The sequence below is a fragment of the Triturus cristatus genome, chromosome 7 (genome assembly GCF_964204655.1).
Source record: "Triturus cristatus chromosome 7, aTriCri1.1, whole genome shotgun sequence".
Lineage (NCBI taxonomy): Eukaryota > Metazoa > Chordata > Amphibia > Caudata > Salamandridae > Triturus > Triturus cristatus.
The window spans coordinates 1,620,973,155-1,620,993,729 of NC_140590.1; the positions used below are offsets into that span (position 1 = coordinate 1,620,973,155).

General features: G+C 43.1%; 1 protein-coding gene across 1 annotated transcript in view; it reads left to right on the forward strand.

Annotated features, from left to right (window-relative positions):
* RAD21L1 (RAD21 cohesin complex component like 1) overlaps positions 1 to 20,575 on the forward strand; it is a 1,288,752-nt gene that overhangs the window by 66,697 nt on the left and 1,201,480 nt on the right. The window contains exon 2 of the mRNA XM_085619570.1: positions 3,422 to 3,595. Coding sequence (XP_085475696.1) covers positions 3,452 to 3,595 — 144 coding nt within the window. The 5' untranslated portion in view covers positions 3,422 to 3,451. The remainder of the gene's footprint in view (positions 1 to 3,421; positions 3,596 to 20,575) is intronic.

The following is a 20,575-nucleotide window of genomic DNA, read 5'->3' on the forward strand; positions in this document are numbered from 1 at the left end:
CAGAGGTAGGTAGTGCTAGACCTTTGTTGGCCCATTAAGGATTGGTTTGTGGTTCTCTTGCGACTTGCCTTTGCTACTGAGTGGGTCCTTTCAGTGATTCTGTTTACCGTTTGTGCTCCTTCACTGTAGACCTGTCCCTCTTGGAAGATGTACCTCTGGGTGTGGCAGTTGAACACCAAGTGTGGGTTCCACCTGGCATCACACTGTGGGCGTTGGCCACTACACTAATGATTTGAAGATGTACAATCTCTCCTAGGCTTCGTTCCAGAAGCAGTGTAGAGAGAATGGATTGGTTCATCAGGAATATGTGCATGTGGTTGTTTTTTCAGTTTCTTTGGGATTGCTTTACTTGATATTCAAAGGTTACTGGGAACCTTTTGGAGGTTGAAGGAGTGGTAAAAAGTTGAATCTTTTGCTCATATGCTTTGTAGCGGCTTCTCATTGGCTCATCAAATGATCAAATATGAGGCACCCTTCATTGATTTTGGCAGTTCTCTCCACCCCCACCTCCCCAACCCCCTTCTCCTGGAGCTCCTATTGAGTAGTTTGTGGACGTTCCTTTTAAAGCTTATGTTCCTGCATAGTTTTTCTGATGCCTATCACCTCAACAAGGAGGTTGAAGAACCAAGGATCACTAGTCTACTGGGACCAGTAAATCATGCTTTTTCTGGGTTGGTGAAATTTGGTGCCTTTTGCCAAGGTCACAAGCATTACTCTTTCAGCTGGTTTGATATTTGGGGGGGGTATTCGGGTTTGGGGAGGGGTCCTTGGTTTTCAGGATTTTTCGGAGTTCAAGTCAAGGATTTATTTCACCAGGCGGAGGGCTGGGTTAAAGGGATCTCCATTGAGTGCATTTGTCCAGCGGCTAGCTGTGATGCTCTTGATTTTCATGTCTCACTGCCATTTGGCTTTGATGGGTTGGGAATGTCTTTTATTGAAAGTGTTTTGTCTTGTGTTGTACACACCTTAGTAAGTTTGAGTGTTCATTAAATATAAACAAAAATGTTTGCAGTCTGATCACTGTCTGCACTGTGTGGGTGTGCTGTTTCATAACCGCTTCGACCACTTGAGTACAGCATCTGTTCATGCTTTATTCCACTGTGTCGTCCTGTCATGATCGGTCTTCAGCTGCCACCTGTGGTGTGAACAACTAGGAAGCATTTTGGTAGCGCACTCTAGGCATCTACTGGACGTGGAGTCACAAAGTGGTTGTGCACTTTGGAGGACTGTAAAGAAATCCCTTTGCCGATTTTGAATTTGTTGTACTTTTGAGAACTTTTATGATCAGTGGAATAATGTGTGTGTGTGTGTGTGTGTTTGCATGTATATACGTGTGCATATATGTATTTTTATTTTATTTTTGTATTTATTTCACCCCTTTTTGGACCACTGGTCATCTTTGTCTGGGTCTGCAACCTGTATTTAGGCTACAGCCCCAGCTGCTTCATTAAAAATGTTTTCATAAGTATAGCTCGTGCAAGCACATACTGGCCTTATTTCATGTATTTATAGTAGGCTAGCACTGAGGAACTTTCAAGCAGTATTACTAACTTAATTCCTTTCAGACATTAAGGGTGAACAGGACTCCTGGCTTTTAGCAGTTCTAGTTGGGATGATATGTAAACCATAATAATATTTATGAAGACATCTCTGCACCATTGCATGAATCTAAATGACCTGTTGTCCTAGTAAACATGTTCACTAATCCATATTAGCTATTGACACTCTACTGGCAGTGAAGGGGGCAAGACCCCCACCCCTTAGGAGTTGGCTATATGGTAACACATGTTCAACTTCATATTCAGAGTTACTTTCCTGAGATCCATTAAGTGTCTAATAGTTTCTCAATACCTTTTGCTGGGAAAAGTGAGTCCTCTCACCTTACTTGTCTTGTCTACCTTCATTTAGTTTTGTGCATTGAAATGACTATATCTCATACCTTTTTGGAAGTGTTTCGAGATAGGACTGTTAGTGAATCTGCCAAGAAGGAATGCGAGCAGGGCCTTACTACCTACACTTTGGAGGCTTCAAGGCTCCACTGCCTCAAGGATGGCTCTTTGGGCCCAGACTCCAGGCACATAGGCCAGACTCTGGCCCCTTTTCTCCAGCCCACTTGATGACTATGAAAAGAATCTATAAGTGACCTTGCAAGGTAACCTACGCAATCCTGGACAGTTGTTCAGACCAATGCTGGCGAGATTGTGGGTGAATGCCCTTGTGCATTTGATTGCTAAAAAATATGCATTAGATAATTGACTTTCCTCTACTTCTCCTTCCAGTAAGCTGCCAATTATGCTTACCAGTAAGGCAAATGTATCCTTCATAGAAAGGGGAATTTAATCTACCATATTTTATTGGTAATGAAGCAAGCTAAAGCCACATTAGGGAAAGGTTAAAAGGACAACCTCCGTCCACTGGTTTCAAAGGCCATAGGACCTTCTGAATATGAAAGAAATGTTTTCTTCTCTAGATACTAAGCTGTTTTATGCATGTGACCATTCGCTGCTATCCTTTTCTTTACTATGGAGCTTAGTTTTCCCAAGGTTTGATGGTAATGAAACTGCTTGTCTAACAGAAAATATGGAGTTCTATTGGAGTAGTCGGAAACGTGTTTTTTTTAGACCTGGTTTGTGTGAAGTCAACAGGCACCAATCCTAATGGAGTGATTTGTTTATCAAATCATGTTCTGTTGTGAACTTGCCCAGAGTCTAGCAGAATTGAAGCAGGGTTGTTTGGAGAGGGGTGTGACAGGTGTCCTTACAAGAAGTGAAATAAAAAAGATACTTCCCAGTGTACCTTGGTAAAGTCAATGCAAGCAAGACTCAATAGACGTTTATAGAAAATTATAAGTATTCCTATAGAAAAAAGTGGGATGGCACAGTGAACGCAGATGTATGTGCAGAGTGAACACTCCCACCTACCATTTGGCTATAGGGACGTCCTGTCCAGCTGCCTTCCAAGGAGGTGTTTAATCTCTGTGAAGTCCAGTGCAGGGTTTTCTGTCCTGAAGGATATTCCCTTTCCTTCTCCCTCTCTTGTACCTCTGCAGCAAGGAGATAGGAGGACGTGCAGAAAGGAATGCCCGGCCGTTCTGGAACAGGTGTCGGCGCACTTAGAAATTAGGGGTTGGAGGGAACGTTAATTTCCAGAGGTGCGCAGATTTGGAATTCGGCTGGTGAGTATGTAGCATGTCAACAGGCCTTGAGTCTCTGAAGACTACTGCTCTTCACCCACAAGCTAATCCACCTGTTGTAGAGGATTTTTATGTTAACGGGAATGAAAATCATGAAAACGTCTGCCTTCTTTCACTCCTTGTTACTGTCTGCCAAACAATATGTTACGATAAAATATTTAATTTAAACAGCCCTGCTCTTCAGCACGTGACCTACTACATGCTAATCTATTTGTTGTTGTTTCCTAGTTGCTTGCAGCCGTATAGAAAACCGTCAAGATGTTTTATGCCCATTTGCTTATGAGTAAGCGTGGCCCCTTGGCTAAAATATGGCTGGCCGCTCACTGGGATAAGAAGCTCACCAAAGCTCACGTGTTCGAATGCAATTTAGAGACTACTATTGAAAAGATACTCTCACCAAAGGTATGTAACCGTTAAGGACTTTGACTAGTAGGCCTAAATATACTTAAATGACAAATAATACTGATTCCATGTATTCACTTTTTGGGATGTATCAGCTTTCGCAAATCAGTGTTTGCTATTGTAATGGCAAACAAATTCTGAACAATGCAACTAAGTAATCTGGGGCCTTATTACATATAGGGAACCCTATTGTGTTGAATGTGCTTCCCTCTGAGCAGCTGCAAACTCGTGCTTCCCGGGGGCAGCGCATTCAAGTGAAATTTTGAGTGGCTGATTCCAAGCCACTCTGTGTTTCACGGTGCAGGCAGCAACCCTCCAGCACTTTTACGAGGGGCGAGAGATCCCCTTGCAAGTGTGTGTGCAGTGAGTGACTGCACCAGCCTCCAAGGTGATGTCTGATCGGTGGTTCTGTAGGACCCCTTTGGACCCCTCCAGTGGGCTGCCATCAGGGGCAGCACTGACAACGCGCCACCTTTTTGTGGCGCACTTTCACTGCGCCTCCTGACAGCTTCTTTGCCTGTGCACATGCGTCCATAATATGGTGCGGGCACAGATGCAAAAAGATTCCATCATTTGCTTGGGGCCACGCGTCTATGCTAATGAAGGGAATGCCCTCTCGTGTTGGTGCTGGCGCCCATCCAGTGCCAGAGCTATCTGTATTACAGAAGGGGCTGCACAAGTGCTCCGGGGGAACTTTCTATAGTACGTCCCCAGATGCTCTACAAGTGTGTGAATTACCCTTGCAAATTGTATTAGAAATGTAGCAATTATTGTTGGTGGATGTTAATATTAGGAAAAATAAAGACCTGGATGGAATACTTGAGTTTATCTCATTCCCTGTAATCACTATTGGCTGCATCCCATTCCAATGTTTTGTCTCGGTCCCACTAAAGACGGGGACTGGTCGTGATCTTGCTTGAATGAGAATATTCTGACCCGAACTGCCAGGCCCGCCCCAGCTGATTGGGAACAAAAGAAATATCAGATTGGTTTTAGCCTTGTTAGGCTTTATCAGTAAAGTGCAGCGCAAACCCTGGCACTTCTTACTGGACTGTTCTCATTGGAGTACGACCAGGGCCTTCAAGCATTCCCCCAGTTACATTTTTGTTTTTCTAAACATTGACTAATGACTCTGAAGTAAGCAGAAGCAGCATGATCATTAAACCTCAAAAAACCCTAAAGCAATAAACAGATGCACACTGGGTGTCTTGCAGAGTAGTTAAATGGCCAATTTACAAAAATGGCAACTTCCTAGTTCACAGAAACCGGATGTGCTAACCTCGGTATGTACATATTGCTCTTACATTGAAAATCCACCAGATCGGCAAACCTTTCCGCCGATATAAGTAGCTCCCAGCGGAGGGTGCCAAAGGTGTTTCCATGTGGGAGCATCTGCGAAAAAGACATTGTAAATGTTGGGACCACACAAAGTTGCAACATGGTGGGTGTTACAAAACATTTATAATGGCTTTATATCTTAAATGTATCTCTAAACCTGACCTAAATCTTGCTAGTCCAAGAGAACTAGCCGGCGTGGGGATGTGACCTCAATCCCCTGCCTTTTTCCACAGCAGTATAAAACCAGCAAAACCTTTTTCTTAAGCTTAGAAATTTAAAACCATTAACCCAAACAGCCAGTTGAAATATTTGAACATCCTCAGAATCTAGAATCTTTTCTAGAACTTCCTCCCTCTTGCCATTTGAGATGTACCCATTCAAATATTGTCCTCCTGCAGGCAGTCTTTACTTCCTGCCATGAAGCTAAGAGAAATTCAAATACAGAATTCACAGTAGACCTCTCCCAAAACCTTCAGGTTGTAGAAAGTAATCCTCACAACAAATGTACACCAAACAACACAAAACAATTGACACCCAGCTGACCTTTCTTATTTAGAACTCCTGATATGCCGTATAGTAAAGTTTACTAAATGTTCTAGCAGAAGGGATGATCCTCGCCTCCTGTCTTTAAAAGAATAAAAACTTTCCTTTTGATCTAGGAAAATGTTTAATTCTGTCAGGCCTGGAGGAGATGATTATGTCTAAGGTGTAATCACTGTAGAGAATCGAGATGTACCACAGACTTGAAACAAAACTTTTCGGTGGTATACCACACCAAGCGGTCTGCTGAGCTCATTTCCATCTTTCCACCAAACGTAAAAGCTGTGGTTGGGATAAACCCCTCACTCACCAAGTGTATCCTAACACTGGTAGAATGTGCATTGGCCTCCCGCATTATTTAACCAACCCATCTAGCTAGGTTTGGTAAGGGCACCCACGTCTGCAATTTAAATCACCTAGGAAAACCTTCACTCGGTTTCCAAGTTCCTTAGATCCCGGGCCATATCCTTGTATGGTCTTATGTACTTTACTATGTGTAACTTTAAATGATCTGTAAAGGAACAGTAGGAGATTGACTGTTATAATTTGGCCTGCTGTCAGTGGAGAACATTACTGTGGTAGGGGTGAACATCCTACCTGACAAATTGATACCCTAACACTTTACACCCCTCTGCATGACACGAGGCGCAAAGCATGTTAAATGCGGCATACCGTTTCTACTAGAACGTCCCTCAGTCAGACCTTAGTTGAAAAGCAGGCGAGGCATGGTGTACCATCCCATAAGGTGGGTGTACCTACTCACCTATAGTAAGTTTCCCTCCCTTTACTTGCTTGTGCGCCTTAGGGTGCTCATCCTCTGTGTAAGCATTGACAGGAAAATGTTCGATTTAAAATAGAGGCTAATCCTTCTTTGGACAGTAAATTCATTATATGCTCTACTTTTGCTTCCATGGGATCGAGGCCACTTTCCAAACAGCAAACAAACCAGTGCCTTGTTGCTTATCTGTATTTCTTGACACCCCCAAGGTCCATGCTTGTTGGATGAGGAACACATTGTAGTCTGAAATTCTTGTCACTGTCCATCTTCACATGTCCTCAAATGTAGAACACAAAAATGGAAAGAGGCGACAGACTAGCCTGGCTGCACCTCATTTATTTGACAATTGTAATGTACATGACCGGTGCACAAATCCTCCGGCACTTGTTGCCCTTAAGTGCTACTGTACGACAGATTCCCAAATTGTTGAGAGCAAGGAGGTGCACCAGAAAAACAAATCCAGTCCCGTGCGTTGTATAAAGAGATTCTTTATTCTCAATTCATTTACAATAAATGCAATCCAGCCAAAGCGTTTCGTTCCAAACAAACACTCATGGAACTTCATCAGGGCTTTGTATTAAAGCAGGCCCGATATCTGCCTCCATGAGAAGTGTCCTTTCTCGTCTAACTGCGCTTCCTGTTCCTTTGAGGCCACCTTCCAAATAGCTAAAGGACCTGTGCCTTATGGCTTATCTGTATTTCTTTGGTCTAGTTGTTAGCTGCTGGAATCTCCAAGATACCTTGAATTACAGTCAAACCCTACACTCTGCTTCGCTGGCAGGTACTCTGCACTTACCAAGATCTTGGTCCACTTAGCAGTGCCAAAACTCCTTGCCAACTCTAAACATTCCATAACAAACAGCCTAGATGTTTTATTTACTGAACTGTTGACACTTTTTCAGGCTTGGCTACTCGTTATGCCGAGTCAGATTTTATCAGGGCAAGCTATTTATAAGGCCTACTGGCCCGGTTTGGCCTGATAACCGAGATGCCAAAGAACAGGTGTTCTGTTTACTCAGAGTGAATAAGCAATAAAAATGCATTCAAATCTTGTTTTTATCTTCTCATTCGGTCTGTGTTCAAAGACAGAGGTCAAATGTCAGCTTATTTTTTTAGACAATTTGCTGCTTATTTTTTCCTGGAGATTGGTTTGGTATTTACAAAATCCTCTAACTTTGCAGTTGGAGAAAGAAACCTCAACTATCTGCCAATGGTTCTGGTGTACTGGCAGTGTGAAATGATTCTGTAGGATGTCAGATTTTTCTAACACACATTTGAATATCTTGTAAATAAACTGTACAAATATTCCAAAATATATTTCAGTAGTGAGGTAAGCACTTTTTTGTAATTCTGAAGTGTGATCGAAATACAAACTTTAATAGGATCAAAACAAATTGGGACACTTTATTTGGTGATGTGCAAATGAAAAATATTTAATGAGACCCAATTTTTTTTTTTATTTTCTTTATTCAAGTTTTGTGTGAATCGAATGTGGAACAGAATGCATAATAGTACAATAGAAAACAAACAAGTCCAACAGGACAGAGGAAATCTCTGTATTACAATTTAAAGCCAGGATAAGTCCTGTTTCCATATCTCTAATTATGCATTCATACTATATACATGAATAGTTTAGGTCACAGATCCATAAAAATAATGGAATGGGCACAGACTCCACAAACTCTTAACATCAGGAGAAAGGAGCCCAAATTTGGTTTATACATTTTAAACCCTTTTTTCTCTTGTGTATTGCCTTGCCCACTTGCGTAATCTAAACTTACGCACACCACTTACTTGCACAGAAACGCCAACACTCCTCTGGAGGTAAAATGAGCTTTATTAGTATCGTAGACAAGGGCAATAGGTCACTGAAGCTAGTAAGTTCTTAGGCACCAAGTGAAACCATGAATACACCATATATATATATATATATATATATATATATACAAATATGAGATCTTGAATATAGATATATAAACAGTTAATGTACAAAGCACCTCACCAGATGCGTCTGCACCGGAGTCTTCAACATCCCTGGCCAAGCACCGAAAACACCAAGTCGGGAACCCTGTAGAGACTGGGGCACAGGAAGTAATCTCTCCGGGCACCAAAGTCGTCCCGCGAGTGCGTCCACTCCAAGACTGAGTTCCTGAGCTCCACCCCACGGACACCGCTTTTTATAGTGAAATCAACACGTTCGAGAACCCTCTAGCAGGCGTTCTCGCCCATCTATCCATCATAGGTGCTGGCCGCATTTCTGCGTCAGATCCACCCGTACAGACCTGGCCAGATTCTGCTATGGGTGCGCCGAGGCTAAAGACATTCCTTTCCCTGTGTCCGACCTTGGAGAGCCTTGCACAGCGCATCCTCCCTCTGTCCTAGAGATAAGCATAGAATGCACAAAAACAAGCTCAAGGTACAAAATAACCTCACGAGGTAGGTCTTGCACCAGCTCGTACTTCTTTACGTGAAAAACATGTTTATGTTACTGCTGAAGTGTAACTACAGGTCAAAGCATCACAAAATGGAGATGCAATGCAACAAAATGGAAGACCAGAGCATCACATGGAATCGAGGTCAATATGCAGTTTAGCACGTGTAACGTGTAAAATGGCAAATGCAATACATCTTGGTACGGAGAATAGTGGCCCTGCCTGTCTGACTTACCCCTGTAGTTACTACAATTGATGGACTGTGTGGGCCACAGCCGCCTGCCTTTCTCTAGCTAGTTCAGTTCCATCCACTAGCCTTAGTCGGGTTATAATTATTACAACAGAAATGGCTGGCAAAGTATGTTGAGATGTATCCTCTTTTCTGGCCAGCATAATCTCTTAACAGTTACTTGTACATCAACCTGCAGGAGCTGAGATACAGTACCACATTGCTCCAATATTATGCTAAAAGCGGGCTGCTAACTAACATATGGACTATATCTGCAGCATGTACTCCACACGTTGGGCAGCTACATCTATTGCCAGTTTTATTTAGGGCCCATTTATCTGTATTTTTCGGCGTATATTACATAATACAAACCGTTCTATCAATCAAATTTTCATTATTCGGTTTGCAGTAGGAATCATAAAAGCAAAGTACAAATAGTTAAAACAGTTAAAATCTTCAGTAAATACATGAGCTAGCCAGAAGCTACAAATTCACATACAATCATAAAGCACCCTTGATAAAAATCTAGATAAATTGCAGCATACATTAAAAGTATTTAAAAATTGCAAATACAGTAATGCTTGTCTAGCTTATTTAAAATTTGACGGCAAAAAAATAGACATTTAGGAATAAGGAAGAAATGGCTGTAAATGAACAGTGTAGGGGCTCATCCTAATAAAACCTAACATACAAAAATCTAAATTTTAGGGTCCCCCATGTTAGAAGCAAATAATCAGGGAGACCTATAACCATTAATCTAATCGTCATCCTAAATATCTGTGTACAATTTTCTTATACAATTATGAAATAACGCTATAACACAGAATTAATGATATCTCCCCAAATTAGAAAAATACACCCCTGCCAGAAAGTGAGATGAAAAGCAGCAGACTTCATGATGCTCCAGAAATCATTGCCACTCTGAAATACCTGACCTACCAAACATCAATTGTAATTATGATTGTGACCCATTGTGTATCATTTGAATATGCTGTCTAGCATTGACTCTCGAAATATGTGTCACATCATCTTTCTTCTGTTCCTAATTTTCCCTTTCCCTTACTTTCTTTCTTTCCTTGCACCTTTCCTCCTTTCTTTAAATTGATTTCCCTTTACCATATGACTTATTAGTCAGCATCAAAAGCCGATACACGGCAAATAAAAATAGGTGTATGACTATGGTCAATTGGACAATTTTGGTTGGCACCTTTTGCGGGGTCACAAATCGCCTAATATAGGCGGACTGCCGATCCACGGCTTCATAATTTAGAGATTGTACTGTGAAATATATCCAATGTGATAATTTTGTTTTGCATTTAAACTGATGAAATGTCGATGTGCTTCGAAAAAAACATTAATTGTTAAATTTCACGGTCAATCCGTAATCATACATTTATATACCTTTGTATTTGAACAATTAATTTATAAGTTGACCCTTCAAAGATGGCGCCCAAGAATCCCGGACCGCTGTTCCCTCCGACCTCTTCTATGTTTAATTTTGAATGATGTATATAAGAAGTAGCTTGTAATGAACTTAGTAACAACACTGAGGAAGGACTAGCTCCGAAACGCGTCTGTTGTTTACTTCTCCGAATTAAACGAAGCTGCTACACTACTTACCCGTGAGTGCTCGATCCTTTCTTGTAAATCTGAAGGAGTCATGGAGCGTGAATAGAGATTGCGGGGCACCTCCGCATTTGAAGCACCCGCCTTTAGCGTGCCGCGCTTCTCAGGTGCAGTTGAGCGGGATATATATATATGTATGTATGTATGTATGTATGTATATATATATGTATATATATGTTTGAAGGAACAGAAAGCAGTAACCTTTGTACAAAGTAAAAACAGGGAGTATACTTATCTCCCTTCTTTGGGTACGAGAAAATTCCACCTGTAAGGCAAACAAAAAGCCAAACACATTCAATTATACAGTTCAACAATCATGGTCTGTGTGTGCGACCGCACACATCATGCACGGGTGCTCATATTGCCAAAATGTATTCTCTGATCACTAGTGCGTGATAGTGACTCTGAGCTAAAAATAGATCTTTTGATCACACCACGCCCCATAGGCGGTGTGCATGAACTGTCGCACATTATATTTTATTCTCATTAGTACACATCTCCTTGTACTTATCCTAGATGCTCAACTACACCCACTCATGTCCGGTTCATAAGAATTCATTCATGTGCCTAGCATGCCTGTGATGGTATAATCACATGTCATCCTAAATCTCCGTGCGCCCAGCACACATACAGTAGTGGTAGTATCACGTTGCGCCTTAATTCAACGAGACAGGGCGTCTCTATTACACACGCGGAGTCCTATAGCGCTCTCATGCCCTTACCCTGGTTGGGGGAACAAATAGTATCTTTTGGATAACGGCGCGGGAAGCCTTGGAGTCACACGCTGTTAAAAGAGCAGGTAAAACTACAGCATTAGAATCATCCTGCATATATACGAGTGACACACGCATTACCTCGATCTGATGTGGCTGTAGAGTACAAAAGTCGTCCTTCAGTAGTCCTACCCCGTGGCCCACCTAATTGGTGTCCGTATATCCCAGCTCTTGCAATGAGCTGACTAGTGAACCCGCTTAAGTGTACGCCCCATCCCTCCTCACTCCTGGATGCAGGTGTGTCTAAGGGGTGGGGCATATTCAATCGATGTCATTTCCTGTGCGCGTGTGCTAAGGAAACTACCAGGAACCCCTGATGCTCATGGGACTTGTAGTTCTAGATCACGGTCAAAAATAAAATGTTCTGCTCCTAAAGGTATAATGAAGCTGTGGTGTAGTGCCCAAAGAAACATTCCGGGGATCCTAATTAGAGAAGGGTATCTTAACCCCGATTCATAAAAAATGTGCCCGTGCATACTGACTATGGGTGTGTGTTGGAATTGCCTGTTTACAAAGTGTCGCGCTGGGCTGTGTTCCGGGTTATTGGAAAGATTATGGGTTTGTGTAATGTACACAACAATCGAAGTGTCGAACCGCAAAGCTGTAATGGTGATGTGTACTGTCTGTCTAGAAATAAGACTCTTGGTGCAGAACAAGGGGAGGGAGCCACCTGTTCTAAATTATGCAGTTCTGGAAGTGTCACTGGCTAGACCAATATACAGAAATATCATTCCAGATAGAGTGAAGAGCCTTATGCCTAGTTCTAGGATGATACCGAGTCAGTAAAAGTATGCTGATAACACAACGCCTATGATGATATCTGGACTTGTGCAATAATAGAGTTGAAAGACCTTACTCTAGAAGGTGATCTAAGCAAAGGTAACAGAGAGAGAAGTTCAGAAAGTGTGCTTCAGGTCACTGCTAGTAACAGATGATTGTTGGTAATCATAGGTAGTGACCTAGATTTGTTAGGGACTCCACCTAGGAAAATTCCAATCACCTCTGATAATCCCATGTCTGTTTTAGTTTCTATTCAGCATGTTCCATGGATTTGAGTCGTTCAGTCGATGTTTATCAGTGCCCAGTCTGTAGACCCATCATTGTTCTCTCTCCAAGAGTCTCTTGGTGGGATTAGGGCCCTCTTTAACTTTTTCAATTATGATCCATTGTATGTCTTGGTCGTTGTCATTCTTTTCAACATAGTGGGCCGTCGGTTTAGTCGCTGTAATTCTTCGTCTAATGGTGCTTCTGTGTTCACCCATCCGAAGCTTGATTTTTCTGGTCGTTATGCCCACATACCTAGAGTCACAAGGGCATTTGATCATGTAGACCATGTTGGAAGTATTGCAGCTCGTCTCTCTGCTCCCAATTGGTCTTAAGACCTAGGTTAATGCTGGTGGTGTGCTTGGTAAAGGGGCATGCAACACAGCTACCGCACGGGAAGTGCCCCTTCGCTGGTGGTTGATTCCATAGGGTCAGTTGGCTTTCACGTGTAGGTTCCCAGTTGTCCGTGTGAACCAGTGTGTTCCTGATACTTCTATTCCTTCTGAACAAGAACATTGGTTTCTCAAATATAAGTTTGTTGGACGTGAGGATGCGCCAGTTTCGGTTTATGATTTTCTTTATATTAGAGGAAGAACTGTGGGTGGTGACACATATGAGTGCTTTGGTTTCCTCCTTGGTGTTGGTTTCCAATAGGGCTGCACGTGGTTTATTGCGAGATCTTTTTTGCTTGCTTGATGACCTTCTGAGGGTATCCCTTCTCCTCCAATTTTATAGTGAGGTTTCTGGCTTCTTCATTGTAATACTCCCGTTTAGAGCAAATCCTCTGTATCCTTAGGTATTGTCCTATGGGGAGATTTTCTCTTCAAGAGCGAGGCTGTGCGCTCTCGAAATGTAACAAACTGTTTCGGTCTGTAGGTTTCTTATAGTTTGCTCTCTAATCTTCCATCTTTGGCTATAATGTTAATGTCCAAAAAGGAGACACTCCTGTTACTGGTGCTAGTGAATCTCACATAACGGTTGACACTGTTGATCCACGTCATGAATTCAGTGGTGCTGTCATGGTCTCCATGCCAGATGACAAAAATGTCATCTATATACCGAACCATTGTCGTATGCTAGAGAAGGGGTTGTTGGACCAGATATATTCATCCTCTAGATGTCCCATATAGAGGCAGGCAATACTGGGGGCAAAATTCCATGGAAGTCCAATTTTTATTTTTATTTTTTTTATTCTAAAAGTTTTATATAGCGCTAGCTTGACCCGTGGGTTTCAGAGCGCTTTACATACACACAGTAAAAAAAAGAAGAAAGTTGCATTACATAGTTGGAAGGCGGCAAGGAAGCAAAACAGAGATAAAAAAATACAACAAGAGAAATAGGTAAACAGTGCAAGGGAGGGAGAGAAAACAAACTAAGTTGGCTAACAGTCCGGTCACCAACTATCCTTGAATGTCAAGAGAGAGAGAGGAGTCAACTCGGATATTAAAGTCTAGGTTTGTTGACGTTGGTCAGCAAAGTGTTTGTTGAGGAGGTGGAGTTTCAGGTCCCTTTTGAAACAGGAAATGGAGGGGTTGCATGTGAGGACTCTAGGGAGAGCGTTCAACATCCTGGGAGCGTTGCCAGAAAACGATCGGTACTGAGTGGTTTTCTTTTTCATTTTCAGAGGGATAAGGAGGAGTGAGTTGGAGCTTCTCAGAGTTCTGGATTTTCCTGCTCTTACCAGTTTGTTGTTTAGGTAGTTGGGGGACGGAGAGTGAAGGGTTTTGTGTGTGATGCAGGCCAGCTTGTAAATACACCTCCCTTCCATGGGAAGCCAGTTGAAGGAGTTGAGAGCTGGAGTGATGTGTTCAAATCTTTTTACTCCAGATATGAGTCAAGTGGCTATGTTCAGCACTTCCCTTAGTGGGGCTAGGTGAGCTTTTGGAGTCCCTGTTAGAATGGCGTTCCCGTAGTCGATTTTAGAGAGAACTAGGGATTGAACTACTGTCTTGAGGTCATCATGGGGAAGAAAGGGTTTCAATTTCTTGAGATGTTTTAGTGAGAAAAGCGCATCTTTTGCAGAGTTTTTGATGTGGGCCTCCATTGATAAGTTCTTGTCAAGGGTAATGTCTAGAGACTTAACTGAGTAGGATAGGATGAGGGGGCAGTTTAGGACAACCAGATTCCTGAGCCACTCTTGGATAGGACGGTGGTTACTTTTTGGAGAGAATAGGATAAGTTCAGTTTTATCTGGGTTGAGCTTTAAGTGGTTAGTGTTGAACCAAGTTTGTATCTCGATTAGAGTTACATTGAGGTGTCAGATGTCGCTGGGTGAATGATTTTGTAATAGATTTGGGTGTCATCAGCGTAAAGGTGGTAATTCAAGATGATTGTGAGGGGCTCCTTGAAGAGGGACGGGGACAGGATCGAGCTTTGCGGGACCCCAAGTGTGACTTTTGTTGCCTTAGAGAGATAGGAGTTGATTTTAACTTGTTGCGAGCGGTGCTGCAGGAAGGAGGTGAACTATTTTAGTACTGTGCCATTTATGCCGGAGCTCTTCTTCAAGGTCTCCAGAAGAGCTGGATGATTTACTGTGTCGAGTGACGCAGATAGGTCAATAAGGATGAGTAGGCAGACATCGCCTTCATCTAAAGCCTTGTGCATATCGTCAGAGATGCTGAGCATAGCTGTTTCAGTGCTACAGCCTTTCCTGAATCCTGATTGAAAGGTGTCGAGGAGGTTGAACTCATGAATGTGTTTGTTGAATTGGTGGAGAATGCTTTTTTCCAATGTTTTAGCAAGGAACGGAAGGTTGGAGTTAGGTCTGAGGTTGTTAAGATCATTACGGTCGGCCCATGGTTTCTTGAGAATGGGTGTGATTTGTTCCAGTTGATGGGAGTCTGGCACACAACCTGAGATGAGAGAGGCGTTGATGATTTTTGTCCAGAAAGGGGAAATGGTGTGGTTGAGTTCTTTTATAATTGTGGATGGGAGGGTGTCCATAGTGTGTGAAGGTTTTAGGTTTGAAATTACAGTGAAGACCCCATTTTCCGACATTAGCTCCAAGTCGTACCAATGTGCATTGTTTTTTAACTGGAGGCTTTGATTGTTCTAGGGTAATTAAAGGGGGGCAGGTTAAGAGGGAAGACGGATTTGAGGTTAGGTTGAAGGATTGATCAATTTTTGAGACTATTAGTGAGGAAGGTGGCAATTCTTCACATCGTTCTTTGGTGGCTTTGATTTCGTGAGGGGGAGTGCAGTTTGTTTGGCTTTTGACAATGTGGAAGAGTTCTCTCGGTCTGTTTTTTGCCAGATCTAGTTGGCTGCGGAAGAAAGCCTGCTTTTCACTAAAAATGTGTTTTTTGTATGCCAGCCTAGCAGATCTAAGTTGCGCTAGGTGCAAGGTCGAAGGGTTTAGTTTCCTAAGACCTTTATCGTTTGTCTGAGTTGACGCCTTTCGTTATTCGGATCCACGTTGAACCAGGGTTTAGATTTGGTTGGCCTTATTTTTTTGAGTTTGAGTGGAGCTACTTGGTCTAAAACCTCTCTCATTGTTAAAATCCTGGATTCAAGTTCGGGTAAAGGGACTTCTTTGATGTTTCTGGTCCAGTAATTAGGTTTGTCATCACGAATAGGTTGGTGGCTGACAAGTGCGTCAATCTTGAACATAATGAGGTGGTGGTCGGACCACTCAATGGGAGAAATCTCTCTCAGAGAGACCAGTTCATTATTGGTAATGATCGCATCCAGTGTTGCACCTTTGATGTGAATTCGTTTATTGCAGAGTTGTTTGAGGTTGTATATTTCAAGTAGGTCGGATAGGTTCTGGACAGTGGAGTCTTCTGGGTCGTTCCAGTGGATATTGAGGTCACCCAGGAACACGTCTTTTGTGTCTCTCAGGGAGAAATGTGTTATTAGGTCTGTTAGTTCTTCGGAGAAGAGGGTACGCTCTCCAGGAGGATGGTAGATGATGTGAAATTTGATGGGTGAGGTGCCCTCGGCAGTGAGCTCGACACCCAGGTATTCAAACGATAGGTATTCTTCAGGTTTAAGTTTGGTAATCTGTATTCCAGCTTTGTGACTGATGGCTAGTCCCCCCCACAGGTTTGATCGGCCTGTCTTGTCTGATGATGATGTACCGTGGAGGGGTGAGAATGTCAAGAATGGGGTTGGAGTGGACATTGAGACAGGATTCTGTGAGGAAAGCAATGTCTATTTCTTCAGCGAGTAGAGCTTCAGCAATGTCTGAGGCGTGTTATACTGCTAAGCTGCAGTTTTGGAGCATGCAAGAGAGAGGGTGGGGAGCCTCGATGATGTGGGGTAGCTAGATGGATAGAGGAGTATTGAGCAGGAGGTCTAGGCGAGTGGACAGTTTTAGTTTTAGGGATTCTGTTAGTGCCAACAATAGCAGGGATGGGGAAAGGGGCAGAATTCTGGCTCACGGTAAGAGTCCATGATCTCATCGGGTTTCGGTACCGAAAAGGGGTGGCGATCCCGGTTGGGTCGAAGTGCCTGACTCGCTGACGGAATGGAGGGTCCAGGAGTGCTCTGTGGGGCCATGGGAGAGGTATTGAGGGGGGGGTAGGAGCAAATATTCCCGGGGAGAGGGAGCACGGTGGCTTGGTCCTGTTGAGAAGGTCTTGGCCATGGACTTGCAAGTACAATTGGTCCTCCGATTTGAAAAGGTTTTCACTGAGGGCAATTCGCATAAGGTCTACAATAAATCGCACTGGTGCCTGCCAAGGCCACTCTTGTCTTATCCATATGGTCTGTATGACCCGAATGCTCTCCTCTTGGGGTATGCTCGTGTACAGCGTTTCCACGTCTAGGCAGACCACTATCTCCTTTGTTGGGACGTATTCAATCCCAGTCAGCATATTAAGGAGATGTTTCGTGTCTCTCACGTAAGATTTGATCTTAGGGACGAGTGGGCGTAAAAAGAAGTCCTTCTACTATGAGAGTGGTTCAAGGACCGACCCTTTGCCAGACACAATAGGTCTTCCAGGAGGTGGGACCCTCCCTTTCTGTATTTTAGGGATGGTATAGATAACAGATGTTGTAATTTCTCCCTTGTTGAGGAAGTCTCTCTCGGTTTTTATTGATCTATTCCCTTTCTAGGGCTTTGTTAGTGATGTCCGTGATAGTCTTCTCAAGACGTGCCGTGGGGTCCCTTTGTATCTTTCTGTAATTCCTTCCGTCCGACAGTAGTTCCATGCATGCTGATATGCATGCGTTGACCTCTTGAATTACAATCGCTCCCCCCCCCCCCCTTGTCAGCGGGTTTGATAATAAGATTTTTTCATTTTGATAAGGTGTCCAATGCTTTTCTTTGGACCTGGCTGAGGTTGTTATAGGTGTTGAAATTCGGTTGGAGTGACTTGATTTCTTTACTCACTACTTCCTCAAAAGTCAGAACCTCGGGGAGCATCGTGGATGAAGGAGGGCAAAAGGTGGATTCTTCACGTAAGGTTGTGTAACCCATGTCCTTCTCTTGTTCAAGTTTTCCTTCAGAGAAGTCTTTCAGCGGATTTTCCGAAAGAACTCCCCGAGTTCGCAGCGTGTTTTTAATTTGTCTGTATGCGTGGTCGGGACAAAACCTAAGCCTTTATTGAGTACCTCAAGTTTGTCTGTGGTCAGGATTTCTTCTGTCAGATTCACCACCAGATCTACTTGGAGCTTGGGCCTGCCAATTGATCTTTGGTTTGGCTTCTTGTGTTCACCCGCGCATCTTCTTCTCACTGGACCTTTGTTTGCCAGTCTCCCACGTCTGCCTCTTCTCTCACCCCACCTAAAAAATGATTCTGATTTGGTTGGTAATATGACATTCCATAATATTGTGGTGGGCCTTGGAATGGCTGTTGATTGGACTGACCAGGCAACCGGTGGAGGGTACCCCTGGTTGTGTCCACCTCGCCTTGGACGTTGTTGTTGTTGTCTGCCCCTCCAACTTTTGTTGGAGTTATCACTGGACCACTCATCTTGGTCTGAATAAACAGATCCTGAGTCACTTCCATTAGAAGATCCTGTGTTACTCTCTGGTTGTTTGGTGTAATCGTCCTGGATGTAGGGGTACGCTTTATCATGGGCAATTTTTGTTTTTAATCTGTTTGTTGTTTATTTATCTTGCTCTACATATATTTATCTTGAAATACAAAAAGATGCAAAGCGACCCCACGGCGTGTCTTCAGAAGACTATCACGCACATCACTAGCAAAGCGCTAGAAAGAGAATGGCTCAATAAAAACGAGAGAGATTTCCTCAACAAGGGAGAACCTAGAACCTCTGTGTTCTATGCCATCCCTAAAATACATAAAGGGAGGGTCTCACCCTCTGGAAGCCCTATTGTGTCTGGCATAGGGTCGGCCATTGAACCACACTCACAGTATACTGACTTCTTTTTACGCCCACTCCTCCCTAGGATCAAATCTTACATGAGAGACACGAAATATCTCCTTAATATACTGACTGGGATTGCATACAACCCAAAAAAGGAGATAATGGTCTGCCTTGACGTGGAAGAGCTGTACACGAGCATACCCCAAGAGGAGAGCATTCAGGTCATACAGGCCATATTGATAAGACTAGAGTGGCCTTGGCAGGCACCAGTGGGATTTATTGTACACCTTATGCGAATTGCCCTCAGTGAAAACCTTTTCAAATTTGAGGAGCAATTGTATTTGCACGTACATGGGGCTTAAGTGGGCAGTACTTTTGCCCCTGGTATTGCCTGCCTCTATATGGGACATCTAGAGGATGAATATATCTGGTCCAACAACCCCTTCTCTAACAACATACGACAATGGCTCGGGTATATAGATGACATTTTTGTCATCTGGCATGGAGATCAAGACAGCACCACTGAAACTGTATAAGAAACCTACAGACCGAAACAGTTTGTTACATTTTGAGAGCGCACATCCTCGCTCTTTAAGAGAAAATCTCCCCATAGGTCAATACCTAAGGATACGGAGGAATTGCTCTAAACTGGAGGATTACAATGAAGAAGCCAGAAAGCTCACTGTAAGATTGGAGGAGAAGGTATACCCTCAGAATGTAATTGAGCAAGCCAAAAAGAGATCATGCAATACACCACGTGCCGCCCTGTTGGAAACCAACACCAAGGAGGAAACAAAAGCACTCATTTGTCAACACACCCAGTTCATCCTCTAATTATATAAAGAAAATCATAAACCGAAACTGGCGCATCCTCACGTCCAACAAACTTATATTTGAGAAACGAATGTTCTCGTTCAGAAGGAATAGAAGTATCAGGAATACACTGGTTTGCACGGACAACTGGGAACCTACACGTGAAAGCCAAATGACCCTATGGAATCAACCACCAGTGAAGGGCCACTTCCCGTGCGGTAGCTGTGTTGCATGCCCCTTCACCAAGCACACTACCAGCATTAACCTAGGTCTTAAGACAGACTGGGAGCAGAGAGACCACACTAACTGCAACACTTCTAACGTGGTCTACATGATCAAATGCCCTTGTGACTCTAGGTATGTGGGCATGACGACCAGAAAAATCAAGCTACGGATTGGTGAACACAGAAATACCATTAGACAAAGAATTACAGTGACTAAACTGATGGCCCACTATGTTGAAAAGAATCAAGACGACCAAGACCTACAATGAACCATAATTGAAAAAGTTAAAGAGGGCCCTAATCTCACCAAGAGACTCTTGGAGAGAGAGAATAACGATGGTTCTACAGAATGGGCATTGATCAACATGGACTGAACGACTCAATTCCATGGAACATGCTGAATAGAAACTAAAACAGGAATGGGATTATCAGAGCTGTTTGGAATTTTCCTAGGTGGAGTCCCTAACAAAACGAGGTCACTACCTATGATCACCAACAATCATCCGTTATTAGCAGTGACCTGAAGCACACTTTCTCACCTTCTCTATCTTGCCTTTGTTTATATCACCTCTAAAGTAAGGTATTTCCAGTCTATTATTGCGCAAATCCAGATATCATCATAGGCGTTGTGTTATCAGCACACTTTTACTGACTCTGTATCGTCCTAGAACTAGGCATAAGGCTGATCACTCTATCTGGCATGACATTTCTGTATATTGGTCTAGCCAGTGGCACTTCCGGAACCGAATAATTTAGAACATACGGCTCCCTCCCCTTGTTCTGCACCGAGAGTCTTATTTCTAGACACAGTACACATCACCATTATAGCATTGTGGTTGGACACTTCGATTGTCGTGTACATTACACAAACCCATTATCTTTCCAATAACCCGAAACACAGGCCAGC